This window comes from Perca fluviatilis, chromosome 8, assembly GCF_010015445.1.
Source record: "Perca fluviatilis chromosome 8, GENO_Pfluv_1.0, whole genome shotgun sequence".
Lineage (NCBI taxonomy): Eukaryota > Metazoa > Chordata > Actinopteri > Perciformes > Percidae > Perca > Perca fluviatilis.
The window spans coordinates 5,360,499-5,377,124 of NC_053119.1; the positions used below are offsets into that span (position 1 = coordinate 5,360,499).

Below are 16,626 nucleotides of genomic sequence, written 5' to 3' on the forward strand. Positions count from 1 at the left end.
GAAATGGCTCCGAGATGTCTCTTGTGTTTTTTCTGATTGTCTTCATATGTATCAGATTGCTTGTAAGAACTGTAGCGTCATAATAATCCAAGTGCGTGTGTGCTGTCAGTCTGAAGATGCATATAAGCCTGGTGTTCTGTTCACTCATTTGAGAAACTGACTCCACACTGGGCTGCAGCCTTTTGTGAAATCATGTTGCTCCTATTTGCAAATATATCTTTTTTTAATAAAATACAAAAACCCAACTTGGTTTTAGTCTCACTCTGTCTTATTTGTTTCAATTTACTAAAATCTGAAAACTTCTCCCCCCTGCTGCAAAGGAAACTTCCACCACAATACTTCAGGGTTTTTCCTTGCTCAGAATTGCCCTTTGGGGGAACACAAAGTTTTTAGGGTAAAAGATTTCAATTCCTGCATTCTGATACATTTTTAGGCACCAATGTATGGTAAAAACGTCTATTTTTATGGCAAGGAAATAACAAAATTGTGGTGGCAAGATAACAATTCAAAATACAAAATATGGAATATGAATATGAATGGAATATTATTATATTCAGTAGTCCAGTAAGGGGGGGTTTCACATCTGGGACATGGGCCGGATACGACAACACTTGACCCCAAAGTCCAGTTGTTTAATTAGCATGAATAGGGCTTTATGGTATCTTTATTTCCGCCAAGGAGCACATTTTGCTCCCAAGTTGAAAAATGTAGGATTGACTTACATAGGTTACTGCTTTTATTTCTAAATTGTACAAAAATACAATCATGTTATGGATACAAAACGCTGTGAAGTGTAATGTTTTCTACATTCTATTGATCAAAAATGATCAGTGATGTTGAATATAGCCTAAAGTGTAATGGACCACAATAGTTCATGCATACATGTGAACCACGGATTAATTGCAGAGTTTAACCTACATAGTGTAAAACTAAACACTACGTGAACTATTACTACTACTACTATTTAACGTGACAACAAGTAACCGGTAATGAAACTGTCTCAATTTGATACTGATGCCGTCAGATGGCCGCGCGGACAGACAGTCAGCAGCGGCTTCTCGCTGCGCAGCCGGTCCCCCAGAGCAGCATGATTACCGGGAGGGTCCGGTACAGCCTGAACCCTACAAACGGAGATCCCATTTGAAGGTGACGTGCTTGATTTTGACTGAACGTCGAATTTGAGTACCTCTGGATGGGTTGGTCGGCCCATCTCGGGACCAGGCCAGCTGTTGCCAACTGGCTAAATGCTTAATATTTATTATTATTATTATTAATATAATTATTATTATTATAACCATAGTGAAATCGTGTAAGCGATGAAAAAACTTGTCCTATACGCTGTCGGCCTGTAAAGACAATTTATTTGTATATTAAAAAATAAATCTGACCGGCCCACATTTAAAAAAGTGGTCCGGCCCCTCTGGCATTTGCCAGAATTGCCAGATGGGCAATCCGCCCCTGCCTATGTTAGCAGATTAAACATCCTTGTTTCACTTTCTTTTACATGAGAGACATCTCACATCTGCATCCAAATTACAGTAAGTAATCATTTCCTTTCAAACAATGTTGATTTGTTTCCTTTATGTTGTTCATAAGTCTTGTATTTTACTTTGATTCTTCTGAGCAACACTTCCATTTTATAACTTAAACTGTTGTAAACTGTTCTAGAAATGATTGTGATTATCATTAAACATTTCAAACCAATGAACAGAATATGTGTAAAACGTCTAGCACCCACCCAGATTATAACAGTTTTGAATTTTCAATTAGTGATCATTATTTTAGTTTTGACTTTTCAGTTTTAGTTTAAGCTAGTTTTTAGTGTGTTTGCTAGTTCTAGTTTCATTTCCGTTTTTCAGAAAGGTTTAATTTTCAATATTTAGTTTGTTTTCATTTAGGTATAATATATATATATATATATATATATATATATATATATATAAATAGTATATATATATCTATATATATAGATATATAGATATAGATGTATAGATATACTACATATTGTACATATATGTGTATATACATATATATACTGTATATATACAGATATATACACATATATATATATATACACAATATATATATACATATATATATACAATATATATATATATATATATATATATATATACACATATATACTATATATATATACACACACACACAAACACACATATATATATATATATATATTTATATATATATATATATATATATATATATATATATATATATATATGGACACACCTTCCTCTTTTTTTTTTTTTTTTTTTTTTTTATTCAATGTGTTTCTTTATTTTTATGATTTATTCTATTTACTGATTGTAGGATATCAAAGCATATTCAAACTTATTGTGATTTTTACAATTGTGAAATAACTGAAAACGATAGTCTTTATTTTAGATTCTTCAAAGTAGCCACCCTTTGCTTTTTTTGATAACCCTGCAAACCCTTGGTGTTCTCTCAATGAGCTTTATGGAGGTAGTCACCTGAAATGGTTTTCACTTCACAGGTGTGCTTTGTCAGGGTTAATTAGTGGAATTTTTTTCCCTTATTAATAAAAAGCAAAGGGTGGCTACTTTGAGGAATCTAAAATATAAGACATGTTTTCAGTTATTTCACACTTTTCTGTTAAGTACATAATCATATGTGTTTATTCATAGTTTTGATGCCTTCAGTGAGAATCTACAATGTAAATAGTCATGAAAATAAAAAGGAAACGCATTGAATGAGAAGGTGTGTCCAAACTTTTGTCCTGTACTGTACATATATATATATATATATATATATATATATATATATATATATATATATATATATATATATATATATATATAGCTACACATGGTTGAAGCATGGCCATGATATTTCATTTTTAATGTAAGCTATTTTAGTATCCGATGTGAAACAATTATAGCACCATCTCTTATCACTTCCATCCAGTTTCTGTGGTTCAATGTCATGAGAGTGACGGCACTTCCCTTTTCTGATTTTCGAGTAATGTAGAACTACAGGGTTCCGACGTCTGGGGGTTAATTGATCGAAAGTGCAGAAAGGGCAGTATTGACCACAAGAGCTTGATTCAATTTGCAACCCAGAGGGAATGTCCAGGGAGGATTTATCATGCAACCAATTTTTGCTGACCAATAATATATTTGCTAATTTGGTAAAGTCATTCCACCACACTGCTTTGGCTGCTGTAAAAACAACTTTCTAATATGAGGTGTTTTACTATTCCAAATAAATGATTAAATAAGGCTGTTGAGGCTTTTTAAAGAAAGCTTTTGTAAGGACAAATGAAATGCACCGGAATAAATATAGCAACTTTCGAAACATTTAATTGGATTCTGTTGATTCGCCCAGCCGGGGATAAGGGCATAGTGGACCAACGAATCAGATCCTATTGAGTAAGTTTCATTATTAGAGTAAATTAGTCTTTAGCAGAAACTGATATGCCAAGATAACTAAATTAACTATTTATTGTGTGTGAACATTGAATGAAAGGGGGATCTGCCTGACAACTGTATAGGCAAGAGTTCACTGAAAACCTACCAAATTTGTTGAGTTTCGAGAACATATGGAATTGATGAAAGAGGGTTCGATATAAACAGAAGGACGTTGTCTGCAAACTAGAGATGTCATGAGAACTGGTACTTCGCTACCAAGTCAATACCAAAATTCTGAAAAGATGACGGTATTTATTTTCCTACAGTACCATAGGTACTGAAGAATGCAATCCTTCTGGCTTTACAGTAGCTACATCTACAGCAACGGCTTTCACAACTTCACCTCAAACTCCCAAACCGCAAGTACAGTACAGGCCAAAAGTTTGGACACACCTTCTCATTCAATGTGTTTCTTTATTTTCATGACTATTTACATTGTAGATTCTCACTGAAGGCATCAAAACTATGAATGAACACATATGGAATTATGTACTTAACAAAAAAGTGTGAAATAACTGAAAACATGTCTTATATTTTAGATTCTTCAAAGTAGCCCCCCTTTGCTTTTTTTGATAACCCTGCAAACCCTTGGTGTTCTCTCAATGAGCTTCATGACGTAGTCACCTGAAATGGTTTTCACTTCACAGGTGTGCTTTGTCAGGGTTAATTAGTGGAATTTTTTCCCTTATTAATAAAAAAGCAAAGGGTGGCTACTTTGAGGAATCTAAAATATAAGACATGTTTTCAGTTATTTCACACTTTTCTGTTAAGTACATAATTCCATATGTGTTTATTCATAGTTTTGATGCCTTCAGTGAGAATCTACAATGTAAATAGTCATGAAAATAAAAAGGAAACGCATTGAATGAGAAGGTGTGTCCAAACTTTTGTCCTGTACTGTACATATATATACAGTGCCTTGCGAAAGTATTCGGCCCCTTTGAACGTTTCGACCTTTTGCCACATTTCAGGCCTCAAACATAAAGATATAAAACTGTAATTTTTTGTGAAGAATCAACAACAAGTGGGTCCCAATTATGAAGTGGAACGAAATTCATTGGCTATTTCAAACTTTTTTAACAAATAAAAACTGAAAAGTGGGCGTGCAAAATTATTCAGCCCCTTTACTTTCAGTGCAGCAAACACTCTCCAGAAGTTCAGTGAGGATCTCTGAATGATCCAATGTTGACCTAAATGACTAATGATGATAAATAGAATCCAGCTGTGTGTAATCAAGTCTCCGTATAAATGCACCTGCTCTGTGATAGTCTCAGAGGTCCGTGTAAAGCGCAGAGAGCATCATGAAGAACAAGGAAAACACCAGGCAGGTCCGAGATACTGTTGTGGAGAAGTTTATAGCAGTTGGATACAAAAAGATTTCCCAAGCTTTAAACATCCCAAGGAGCACTGTGCAGCGATAATATTGAAATGGAAGGAGTATCAGACCACTACAAATCTACGAGACCCGGCCGTCCCTCTAAACTTTCAGCTCATACAATGAGAAGACTGATCAGAGATGCAGCCAAGAGGCCCATGAACACTCTGGATGAACTGCAGAGATCTACAGCTGAGGTGGGAGACTCTGTCCATAGGACAACAATCAGTCGTATACTGCACAAATCTGGCCTTTATGGAAGAGTGGCGAGAAGAAAGCCATTTCTTAAAGATATCCATAAAAGTGTCGTTTAAACCTGGGAGACACCTGGGAGACACACCAAACATGTGGAAGAAGGTGCTGTGGTCAGATGAAACCAAAATCGAACTTTTTGGCAACAATGCAAAACGTTATGTTTGGCGTGAAAGCAACACCGCTCATCACCCTGAACACACCATCCCCACTGTCAAACATGGTGGTGGCAGCATCATGGTTTGGGCCTGCTTTTCTTCAGCAGGGACAGGGAAGATGGTTAAAATTGATGGGAAGATGGATGGAGCCAAATACAGGACCATTCTGGAAGATACCTGATGGAGTCTGCAAAAGACCTGAGACTGGGACAGAGATTTGTCTTCCAACAAGACAATGATCCAAAACATAAAGCAAAATCTACAATGGAATGGTTCACAAATAAACATATCCAGGTGTTAGAATGGCCAAGTCAAAGTCCAGACCTGAATCCAATCGAGAATCTGTGGAAAGAACTGAAAACTGCTGTTCACAAACGCTCTCCATCCAACCTCACTGAGCTCGAGCTGTTTTGCAAGGAGGAATGGGCAAAAATGTCAGTCTCTCGATGTGCAAAACTGATAGAGACATACCCCAGCGACTTACAGCTGTAATCGCGCGCAAAGGTGGTGCTACAAAGTATTAACTTAAGGGGGCTGAATAATTTTGCACGCCCAATATTTCAGTTTTTATTTGTTTAAAAGGTTTGAAATATCCAATAAATTTCGTTCCACTTCATGATTGTGTCCCACTTGTTGTTGATTCTTCACAAAAAATTACAGTTTTATATCTTTATGTTTGAGGCCTGAAATGTGGCAAAAGGTTCGAAAAGTTCAAGGGGCCGAATACTTTCGAAGGCACTGTATATATATATATATATATATATATATATATATATATATATATATATATAGCTACACATGGTTGAAGCATGGCCATGATATTTCATTTTTAATGTAAGCTATTTTATTTTTTTGGCTTTACAGTAGCTACATCTACAGCAACGGCTTTCACAACTTCACCTCAAACTCCCAAACCGCAAGTACAGTACAGGCCAAAAGTTTGGACACACCTTCTCATTCAATGTGTTTCTTTATTTTCATGACTATTTACATTGTAGATTCTCACTGAAGGCATCAAAACTATGAATGAACACATATGGAATTATGTACTTAACAAAAAAGTGTGAAATAACTGAAAACATGTCTTATATTTTAGATTCTTCAAAGTAGCCACCCTTTGCTTTTTTTTGATAGCTCTGCAAACCCTTGGTGTTCTCTCAATGATCTTCATGAGGTAGTCACCTGAAATGGTTTTCACTTCACAGGTGTGCTTTGTCAGGGTTCATTAGTGGAATTTTTCCCTTATTAATAAAAAGCGAAGGGGTGGCTACTTGAGGAATCTAAAATATAAGACATGTTTTCAGTTATTTATACTTTTTATTAAAGTATATAATTGTATATGTTCATACATAGTTTTGATGCCTTCTATAAAAAAAAAAAATAAAAAAAAAAAAAAAAAAAAAAAAATTGAATGAGAAGGTGTGTCCAAACTTTTGGCCTGTACTGTGTATATATATATATTAGGGCTGGGCAAGTTAACGCGTTATTATCGCGTTAACTCATTAATTCATTAACACTGACAATTATTTTATCGCGCATTAACGCAGTTTTTATTAATTTTTTCATTATTGTAAAAGTCTGTTGCTCACAGGCTTTTATTTTGTAAAAGTCTGTTGCTGACTGCTGCCGCGCTTACAGGAACCGGAAAAGAAAAGAATGTGCGGATAAACAAACCAACAAACATGGAGAAGGGTAGAGAACTTTTACATGGCCATTTTCATTTTAAAGTTCTTCCAGACAGCATAGTCGACAGAACCAAAGTTATTTGTAACCACTGCGAAGTTGAATTTTCTTATCACCGGAGTTCTTCCAGTCTGAAATATCACCTAAATGCAATATACACAGTTGATACTAGCAAATCGTTCAACGAAACAAACTGTGGCGTGTTAGATGCAGCGTGTGGGAGAAGTATAGATAAACAAAGGCAAGAGAAGCTAACAAATGCCATAGCAAAGTGGATAGCTACAGACTGCAGGCCCATTAGTGTTGTGGAGGACGTCGGTCTGAGAAACATTCTGAGAATTGCAACAAATGACGGCAGGTATGAGATTCTCTCAAGATGCACCATCACAAGAAGAATAAGAGTTGTATGAAAAAGAGAGGACCGCAAAAGCGACACCTTTACAACGTGTTCTCACTGGGGACTACTCAACATCACTGGGTAACCATAATTATGTCGGAGTTACAGTGTATTACATTGTGGGCGCTGCATTCACATGCTCTGACTGTAATGAAAACAGAGGAGAGACATTATGCTGAAACGTTTGGCCTTCACCTCACTCTAACTGCACGTACACACCGCCGCCAACTTGAGCTTCTAAAGATACCGGAAATCATTCATTTTCAACGGAAGCTTCTCTCAGCTGCAAGGAGCGTCAAATCTGTCGGCGTCGCGTTTTGAGCGACCAGAGCGTCAATCAGAAAGTTGAAAGTATGTCAACTTTATGGTAATGAGCTATGACGTGGTTCAGCGGCAAGCAGCGGCAAACGGCAGCAACCAATCGGAATATAGACGTCCTTTGTGCTGGCTGATTCCGGAGAAACATACGATGTAAACTTTCATTCCTACAAAAACAGTAGTTCCAAGAAAATGGAGGAAAGTTCATCATCGCCGTTGCTGGGTCCCCTATCATTTATGATATGACGTTGTTTGCATATAGGGACCAGTTAACGTTACTTGAACACTAAACACTAACAAACTTTCATTTTCTCTCTCTTGCACACAGGATTCAGACAGGCTGCTTGTCAACAGGTAAGTAATCTTTTATGAATTTTGATGATTTTAATCTGAACTTTGAGACCGTACATTATCATTGTTGTCCTGTAAAACCTTTGTGAAAATTAATACTTTTATTAGATCATCCAGTTGGTTTTTAAATAGTTTATTTTGCTTAGTAAGTAAGAGTTTTCTCAAACCATAAATAAACATTTAAAGGACAGGTTTATTACTTTTATATGGCATTGGTATATGTGCCTCATTCCTGAGCGAGTAATTGTATGTTTTGAGCACAGAGAACTATATTTTGCAAGCACATTACATTACATTTTGAACAGGAATTAAAACTCGCAAAAAATAATTTTGTTTGAGCAAACAAAAACCTATTTCGTGCTCAATAAATGTATTTGCATGTTTGCTATTATCCATATTAACGTGCAATAATATCCCTCCCACGCAGTTTACTCATGTGCCCTCTCAAAAACTCTTTCTCTGCGCGCAGGTAGACGCTGCTGCACTCCGGTCATGTCTCCCTCGCTCTCAACCTCTTCACTCTGTGCGCGCTCAACTCTTGACACACTCACTCAAATTTTCACAGCGTTACAATTGTGCCACAAAACCAACCAATTAAAGAATTAAATGTCAATTCTGATTGGCTGTTTGTCTACAATTAGATCGCAAGTAGCAGGAAACACATATCTACAGGGAAACAGTCTTTGACACAACACCTGCAGTGATTACCCAGCAAGGGGTATTTCTGCTGCTGCCAGGGGGTACTTGGAAAGATTGTGGAGCAGCTTAACTAATCAAAATAATAATTGAAAATATGATTTATTTAAAACAATATATCAGCTAAAAGAGCTCAAAACAGATGTTTAAACATATAGCGAAGTAATGAATGGTAGAAATAAATAGCTAAAAGTAGGCCTACTGACTTAACAAATGATTAGCTAAAAGTAATGGATGACTGTTGAAACATTAACCACACTTCAAGTAGTAGGCCTAGCTAGTAGAATGTCTGACCAAATCAACCTAAATGTTTACAGTTAAATTGCATGAAAATGTAAGAATATTCACTTTAATATAATAAATAGTGTCAACACATTGGGAATTGATAGGGCGGGGTATGTGAGTTTATGTGACAGGGCTGTGGGGGAACCTCAGACCAGAAAGGTTGGAAAGCACTGATCTACAGTATTTTATATTATTGACCTACCAGTTTATTACAGATATGCCTTAATAGTTGTGTTAATAATTAAGTTGTTTGAATTACAATAACATGTCTCCGTGTGTGACTAACGTCATCCTTCACAAGAAATCTTTAGCCCAGCATGGATAAAGTCTATGCATCCAACATGTCATCCAAACCCACCTAAAATTTCACAATACAGCCACATGTAAGAAGTTTGTAATAGTGGTTACATAGTTATTGTTTTTTATTAACCTTAATTCTGTTTGCCAAGGCTATATTTTATTAGTTTGCAAAGTAGCTATCCGTTGTTAATGCTAACGTTAGTTAATTTATGTCAAAAAGCAGTAGCTAACTAATGTTACTGCTAAGATATGGTTTCATTTGAAATACATTTAAAAAATAAATAAGGATATTGTTAGGAAATTCTAAGACATGTGTTCGTTAAATCTCTGAAGAAGGAGAGGCTTAGTTCCAATGAAGATTAAACAAAATATTTAATTAAACAGGATAATGAAAATGACATGACAAAATGTTATATATATATATATATGCCCATCTGTACATGACTAAGTCTTTAAGTGTACTAAATGCTGACCAAGTTTATGCTATTTTACAGAGGCAGAGCTATACAGTATATTATACTAACCTCAATATTTCCACTACGAACGGATTTATGGTCGAGAGAGTCACAAAATATAAATATCCTGGCATCTGGATTGATGAAAAGCTCTCTTTCAAATTTCAAATTGATAATCTTGTGTGCCAACTCAGGTAAAAAGTTGGCTATTTCTACAGAAATAAAAGCATCTTCCCCATTGTGTAGAAACAGGGTGGTTAAAGCAGTTTTTATGTCAGTCCTGGACTATGGTGATCTGATTTATAGACACCCATCATCTTCAACTCTTAAATCTCTGGACTCTGGAGTCTATCACTCTGGCTTCAGATTCATAACCAGTCATGTCTATGGTACACATCATTGTGTTTTATATGAAAGTGTTGGGTAGTCTCTCCAAGAAAGATGTGACACTCACTGGTCTTTATCTATAAAGGCCTTTACACAGTAGGGATGTTTGTTTTTGTGCGATTAATTTGCACTTCAATATATTTTTTCGAGCTCACAAAAAACGCGACTATTACGCGGCGATAAAGCGACATCAATTGTTTCGAAAAAATGTGATGCGAATAAAGACCCAACTCCTGGAACAAATCACGGCCCTTTCTTAAAATCAACTAACTTGTGCCTTTTGGATGGTTTAGAAATCTGGTTTTGAACTTGCAAACTTCTACTTGTACTTGTGTATGTGCATGCATTCTTGATATATGGCCTAAACAGCTCCTCATAACCTGGAGCCCCTCTACGGTGGCCCTGAAGTGCAAATCACAACAGCAAATACAGCAAATCATAAAACACAATGGCAAATAGAAAAACAAAACGGCAAATAGGAAACCACGACAGCAAATATGAAAACACTTCAACAAATCATAAAGCAGAACAGCGTTAACTTCTACCGGAAAAGGTAGGGCCTATCTAGCAGAGGACGGACACTCCTGATTGGACAGACGGACTGTCTGTCTTTTAACAGGAAGGAGAGGTGAAAAACACAGAAAAGCGCCTACTTTTAACAGACATTAAAAGAAAGACAGTCCTTAAAAGAAAAACAGTCCGTCTGTCCAATCAGGAGGGTCTGTCCTCTGCTAGATAGGCCCTACCTTTTCCGATAGAAATTAATCCCGTTGTGTTATGATTTGTTGAAGTGTTTTCCTATTTGCCATTTTGTTTTCCTATTTGCCGTTTTGTTTTCCTATTTGTTTTCCTATCTGCCGTTTTGTTTTCCAATTTGCTGTTTTGTTTTATGATTTGCTGTTGTGATTTGCACTTTAGGGCCATTGTACAAGCCCCTATCAGGATCTTTTTTTTAGGACATGGCAAGGGTATAGAATGAAGATCAGGGTTTTTATTTTTTTTTATTTGTGGTTTTAAACATGCAAACGTCTACTTGTACTTGTGTATGTGCATGCATTCTTAATATATGGCCTAAACGGCTCCTCATAGCCTGGAGCCAAAGCCTCTATCAGGATCTTTTTGGCAAGGGTACAAAATGAAGATCAGGGTTTGTGCAACCAACAACACAGCAACTCATAGTGTGATAAATTTAAAACAGGTTGTTTAAAGTAAAAATTTGGAAATATGTTTAACTTCTGTTCACGCTGTTGCTGTCTATACAGAACACGGGATTGTTTCCCCCAGAAAGGGGCGAGGTGATTGAGTCTTCTCTAGAATAACTATTGCAGGCCTAACATATACAGTATTAGCAGACCGTAGAATGCCGTGATTGACCAATCAGAATCAAGTGTTAAACCAAGCGGTGTAATAAAATATAGCTTAAAAACTAAAACTGAAATCATTCATCTTAGTTTTTAACCTGGCAATATACAGTAGGACCAGTTTATTTTAGTTTTACTTTTCCTTTTTTTTTTAATAAATTTAGTTTACTATAATAACCCTGATTCTGTGACAGCACAAAAATTTGTGACGCAAATAAAGACATCAATCAATCATGTTGTTTACTGATGAGGATCATAATACAACAACATGGAGGCTGCTGTCTGACCCACAGACTGTACAGATGACAAACTTTATTACTCCTTCAACCTTGACAAAGGCATCATTTACCAGAGATTTTTCTTCTGTCCTTATCTTTCACAATAAAAGCCCTAGACATATGCTACACTGTTCTCAAGAGTAAAATAAATTCTCTGTACAGTAGCTTAGTGTTAGTTTTCCCTGCTTCAGGGGGAGACGGGGCTGGAGTCTCCGGAGCTAACCCCCGTCTCTCTGCTCAGCCGTCGGGTAAATAAGACACGGTTCACCTCCAGTGGTTTTGAGGAGCTGCAACATTTATTTGTGCTCAAACTGCAGACTCTAACAGCTAGCTGCTTTACAGTCACTTGCATCACCTCACTGCTCTCTCGTCTGCTCACATTGCATCTATCTTCACTATTGTCTTTCTTCAGCAGACGGAACTCAAACTGTCCGTCTGACACTGAGCTGGCACAAATATCTGAAACTTTAATTGAAAACTGTCGCAAATTCGCATTTCTGCTGGTGTGAATACTTTTGATGCCAAATATTTGCAGGTGATTATTTTGCATTTTTGCGTCGCTTATTCGTCACGCCTCTTGTGTGTAATGGCCTTTAGGCTCTTATTGGAAAACTACCACACTACCTTACAGAACTTGTGTTACTCAGAGGGACATTATCAGACTTGTCCGCTGTCTGGCTTTTACTTCATGTTCCACAAGCTCGTTCTGCGCTTGGAAAAACTGCTTTTGACTTTAGCGCACCTGACTCCTGGAACAAATTACGGCCCTTACTTAAAATCAAGTAACTTGTGCCTTTTGGACAGTTTATAAATCTGGTTTTAAACATGCAAACTTCTACTTGTACTTGTGTATGTGCATGCATTCTTGATATATGGCCTGGAGCCAAAGCCCCTATCTGGATCTTTTTTTGGCAAGGGTACAAAATTAAGATCAGGGTTTGTGCAACCAACAACACGGCAACTCTTCTGCATAGTGTTAGAAATTTAAAACAGGTTGTTTAAAGTAAAAGTTTGGAAATATGTTTAACTTCTGTTCACGCTGTTGCCGTATGCGTAACACGGGATTGTTTCCCCCAGAAAGGGGCGAGGTGATTGAGTCTTCTCTAGAATAACTATTGCAGGCCTAACGTATACAGTATACAGTATTAGCAGACCGTAGAATGCAGTGATTGACCAATCAGAATCAAGTGTTAAACCAAGCCATGTAATAAAATATAGCTTAAAAACTAAAACTGAAATCATTCATCTTAGTTTTTTAACCTGGAAATATACAGTAGGACAAGTCGATTTTAGTTTCACTTTTCCTTTTTTAATTTTTTTTATTTACTATAATAATCCTGTTTCTGTGACAGCATGCGCACAGAGCTCCAGAGAGCCAGGGATGAGAGCGGATGGGCAGCGTCAGATCTGTGCAGAGCATCGAAACAAAAACACAGACAGTATGATAATCACATCTAAAATCCAATATTCTCTCTCTCTCTGGTTTCTGTGACATGAGAAATACTTTAAAAGTACTGATGTTTAAAAATACAGAAATACACAGAGCTAAAGGATCGTAGCCAAGCCGAGGGGAAAAGTCACGCCAGCAACCACCTGTGTGAAACAAATCTCTGCGCAGTGTCTCCGCACGTCATGTTGTAAACTCAAATGGAATCTGATTGGCTGTTAGTGTTTCTATCGTTCATCAAATCGCACCGATAGTGACCCCAACGATATCGTTCTCCACTGTCGTTATAGTTGTGGTGTGGACTCCACCATCCACTTGAGTTAGAAAGATTTTTAAAACTACAGATTTATAGTTATCGTTCTTGGTGTGGATGGCCCTTAAGATTCACTTAAAGATTTAAGCTGACTTCACAAGTTCAGCCTCATTTATCTTATCTCAGCTCAACTCAAAAAGGCAAAACTCCACAAATCTCAAAATGCATTTTCTGTGCAAATGACACACACATACACACACACACACACACACACCATAGTGTGTGCACGCTGTGCATGCGCACAGGTGCGTTTCACTAATGCGCTGTTAAAATAAAAATGAAATGCTGCATTATTGACTTTAGACCAGGTTTTTGTTGGTCAATGGCGCGATCACTTTCCGCTGCCTCAAGATAGCAAAACACCAAGAATTCACCTGAACACACCTCCCTGTAAGACCAGCATGCCCATGGGCGCACAGATGGGTGCAGGTGCATTTGCTATTTAAACGACGTGGGGGCTGAACAGGAAATTGACAATTAAGTTGGTCTTAAACTAGCAAAGACACTTGTGTCAGGCTTTGCGCTGCGATGCACCGGGTGCAAGATAGGGCCCTAACGCCGCCTTCACACTGGCAGTTGAAATCAGCTCCGATACGGCTTCAAAACGACCGGAAGTCATTCATTTCCTGTGGAGATTTGCAGACCGCATGCGAATGGGTCCGAACCAGGTCCGAACGAATGCGGTGCGAAAAAAATCGTGTCGGTTGGTCATCCGGATGTGTTCAAAAAATGTAACTCTTGCGAAAGGCTACGGACGGTTCCTATCCGACGGAAGTTAGCGTTGCTATGGTACTGATAAACAAACCTGCTAATGCTAATTGGTTAGCTAGCAACAGACACCGAACTATTGACATTATACCGCTGTATCACATTGAACCGACCTGACATGTCAACGTCCTGGGCAACTTTTCTCCACGCAGCAGCCTTTCTATTTATTGCTGTATAAGAGAGGTCCGAGAGAATCGTACATTCAGACACTTATCAGTCCTTCTAGTCTCTCCGCCATTTTTGTGAGTCGCTTCCGAAGCTTTTCAATGGTGTAGTACTACGTCCGCTGGGGGCGTATTGCGTATTACGGAGCTGATTTCAACTGCCAGTGTGAAGGCGGCGTAAATGCCTAAACTGCAATCACTGTGATTTAATTTATAGTTCTGTCTGATTAATGTCAGTCCATTTTGCATTTTCTTCCAAGCTAACCCGGATCATGGATTTCGACAATATCGGGGAGGTTATACCAGCCATAGCAGTGATCATGCAGGAGATCGGCAAGGTCATAAAAATGATCTTCGACTATCTGACTAGCCCTACGAAGGATAATAATATGGTATTATCAAGCTTTTACCAGAGACTTAGAGATCTGGACGACCTGGTGAAGTCCATTCAACAGGATGTAAACAAAGCCTCTGTGTACAATACTTTAGAAAACCTCAAAGATGTTCTGTCTTCAGCTCATACGAAGATCAAGAAATTGGAAGATGAACAAAAACCAGGTCAGAAGTTGAATCTCAAAAGTTACACATCAGAATTGAACAAAATTAACCAAAGTCTCACTGAGGCCTTTGTGAGTCTCTCTGCATCTCTGCATGTCCACCAAATGAAGAAGCTGGTCGCACAGGAGAAGAAGCTGGACGCACATGAGAAGAAGCTGAACGCACAGGAGAAGAAGCTGGACGCACATGAGAAGAAGCTGAACGCACAGGAGAAGAAGCTGGACGCACGGGAGAAGAAGCTGGACGCACAGGAGAAGAAGCTGAACACACAGGAGAAGAAGTTGGACGAACAGGAGAAGAAGTTGGACGAACAGGAGAAGAAGCTGGTCAAACTGGACAAGAAGCTGGTCGTTTGGGTTGTCGTTACTGTATGTGTGTTGGTTGCACTGTGTGTGTGTGTGTGTGTTGGTTGGTTGTAGCTGCTCTTAAAAAAAAACTTTGAAACTTTGTGTGCAGGTTCAGGAACTGCAAAGAATGAAATCAGAATTAGAGCGTAAAATATGCTGTGTTATACTATAATGCTGCCTCATAGCCTCATGACAGGAGCAGTTGTTGAGCGCTACTGTAACAACATTTTGATAATGACAAGGCTCCATAATTTTACCATCAAGTTCAGTGGGCGTAACTCAACTCAATTTTAATGTGAATCCACAGAATATTTACAAAATGATCTCCTAAATGGCTGAGAGGAGGGAAGGATAACGTGTTAAACATCTTTGTTTCCATTTCATTTCTTTCATACCTGCATTAAGACAGACAGTTTGTATTACAGTAAGTAATCATTTCATTTGATTATTGCATATGTTCATTAGTTCCCTTTATGTTGTTCTTAAGTCTTCAGGTATTTAAATGTTCTTCTTCCGAGCGGTATTTTACTTTTATCACTTGTAAACTGTTAAGTACTTATCATGATTATCAGAAAATTTGTTTCAAACCATAGTAGGTTTTTATAGCTCATACAGCTCAGTATGGTTCACTTAAAGATTCTGTTCATTTCATCTTTATGATCTTCATACAACATAATTATTAACATGTTATGGTATGGCGAACTGTTCTGTTAGTTAATTATAACCCCTTCTGGCTTTTAAGTTACACTGATATTTGTTAACAATGAATTAAATAACTTTGCATAATGTGAACGTTGACATTTTTTTCTTCCAACATTTGGTGGACAGCGGTGGTTCTGGATGTTTTGGTGTTTGAGACAAACTGTCCCTTTAAGAGCAAACTGGTGGAGCAATTTTTGAAGGGGACACAAATAATACAGCCAGAATTGTACTTTTATAGTATAAATTCCTCTTCACACATACATGACTATTAGTGTAGCATGTATGTACTTCTTAAAGGCAGTGTTGGTAATGTTGAAAAGTTAGTAAGATTTGTAAGTAGCATCTCCTCGGAGCTTCCTACATTCTACAGAAGACTTGCAGTAACTCACATTAAAGCTATAGTGTGTAGTTTCTGTCTCCCCGTGAAGAATTCTAAGTAATGACAACAAAACTATCGGCGCATCCACCCCACCTCCCTCCTCTACACAGTTACTAGTAGCCAAGGAGGACATGGAGGATTAAAAAACATGATGGACTCTTCAGAAGAGGTCATTATCTTCACTTTAACACAGTTTCTGCGCG

The 16,626-nt window shown here is 37.6% G+C and overlaps 1 protein-coding gene across 1 annotated transcript; it reads left to right on the forward strand.

Moving 5' to 3' along the window:
• Positions 1-1,476: 1,476 nt before the first annotated feature.
• LOC120564659 (golgin subfamily A member 6-like protein 10) lies at positions 1,477-15,462 on the forward strand. Its single transcript, XM_039809827.1, has 2 exons — positions 1,477-1,538; positions 14,698-15,462. Exon 2 carries the CDS (start codon positions 14,710-14,712, stop codon positions 15,412-15,414), a length of 705 nt encoding a protein of 234 aa, XP_039665761.1. The 5' UTR covers positions 1,477-1,538; positions 14,698-14,709; the 3' UTR covers positions 15,415-15,462.
• Positions 15,463-16,626: the final 1,164 nt, after the last annotated feature.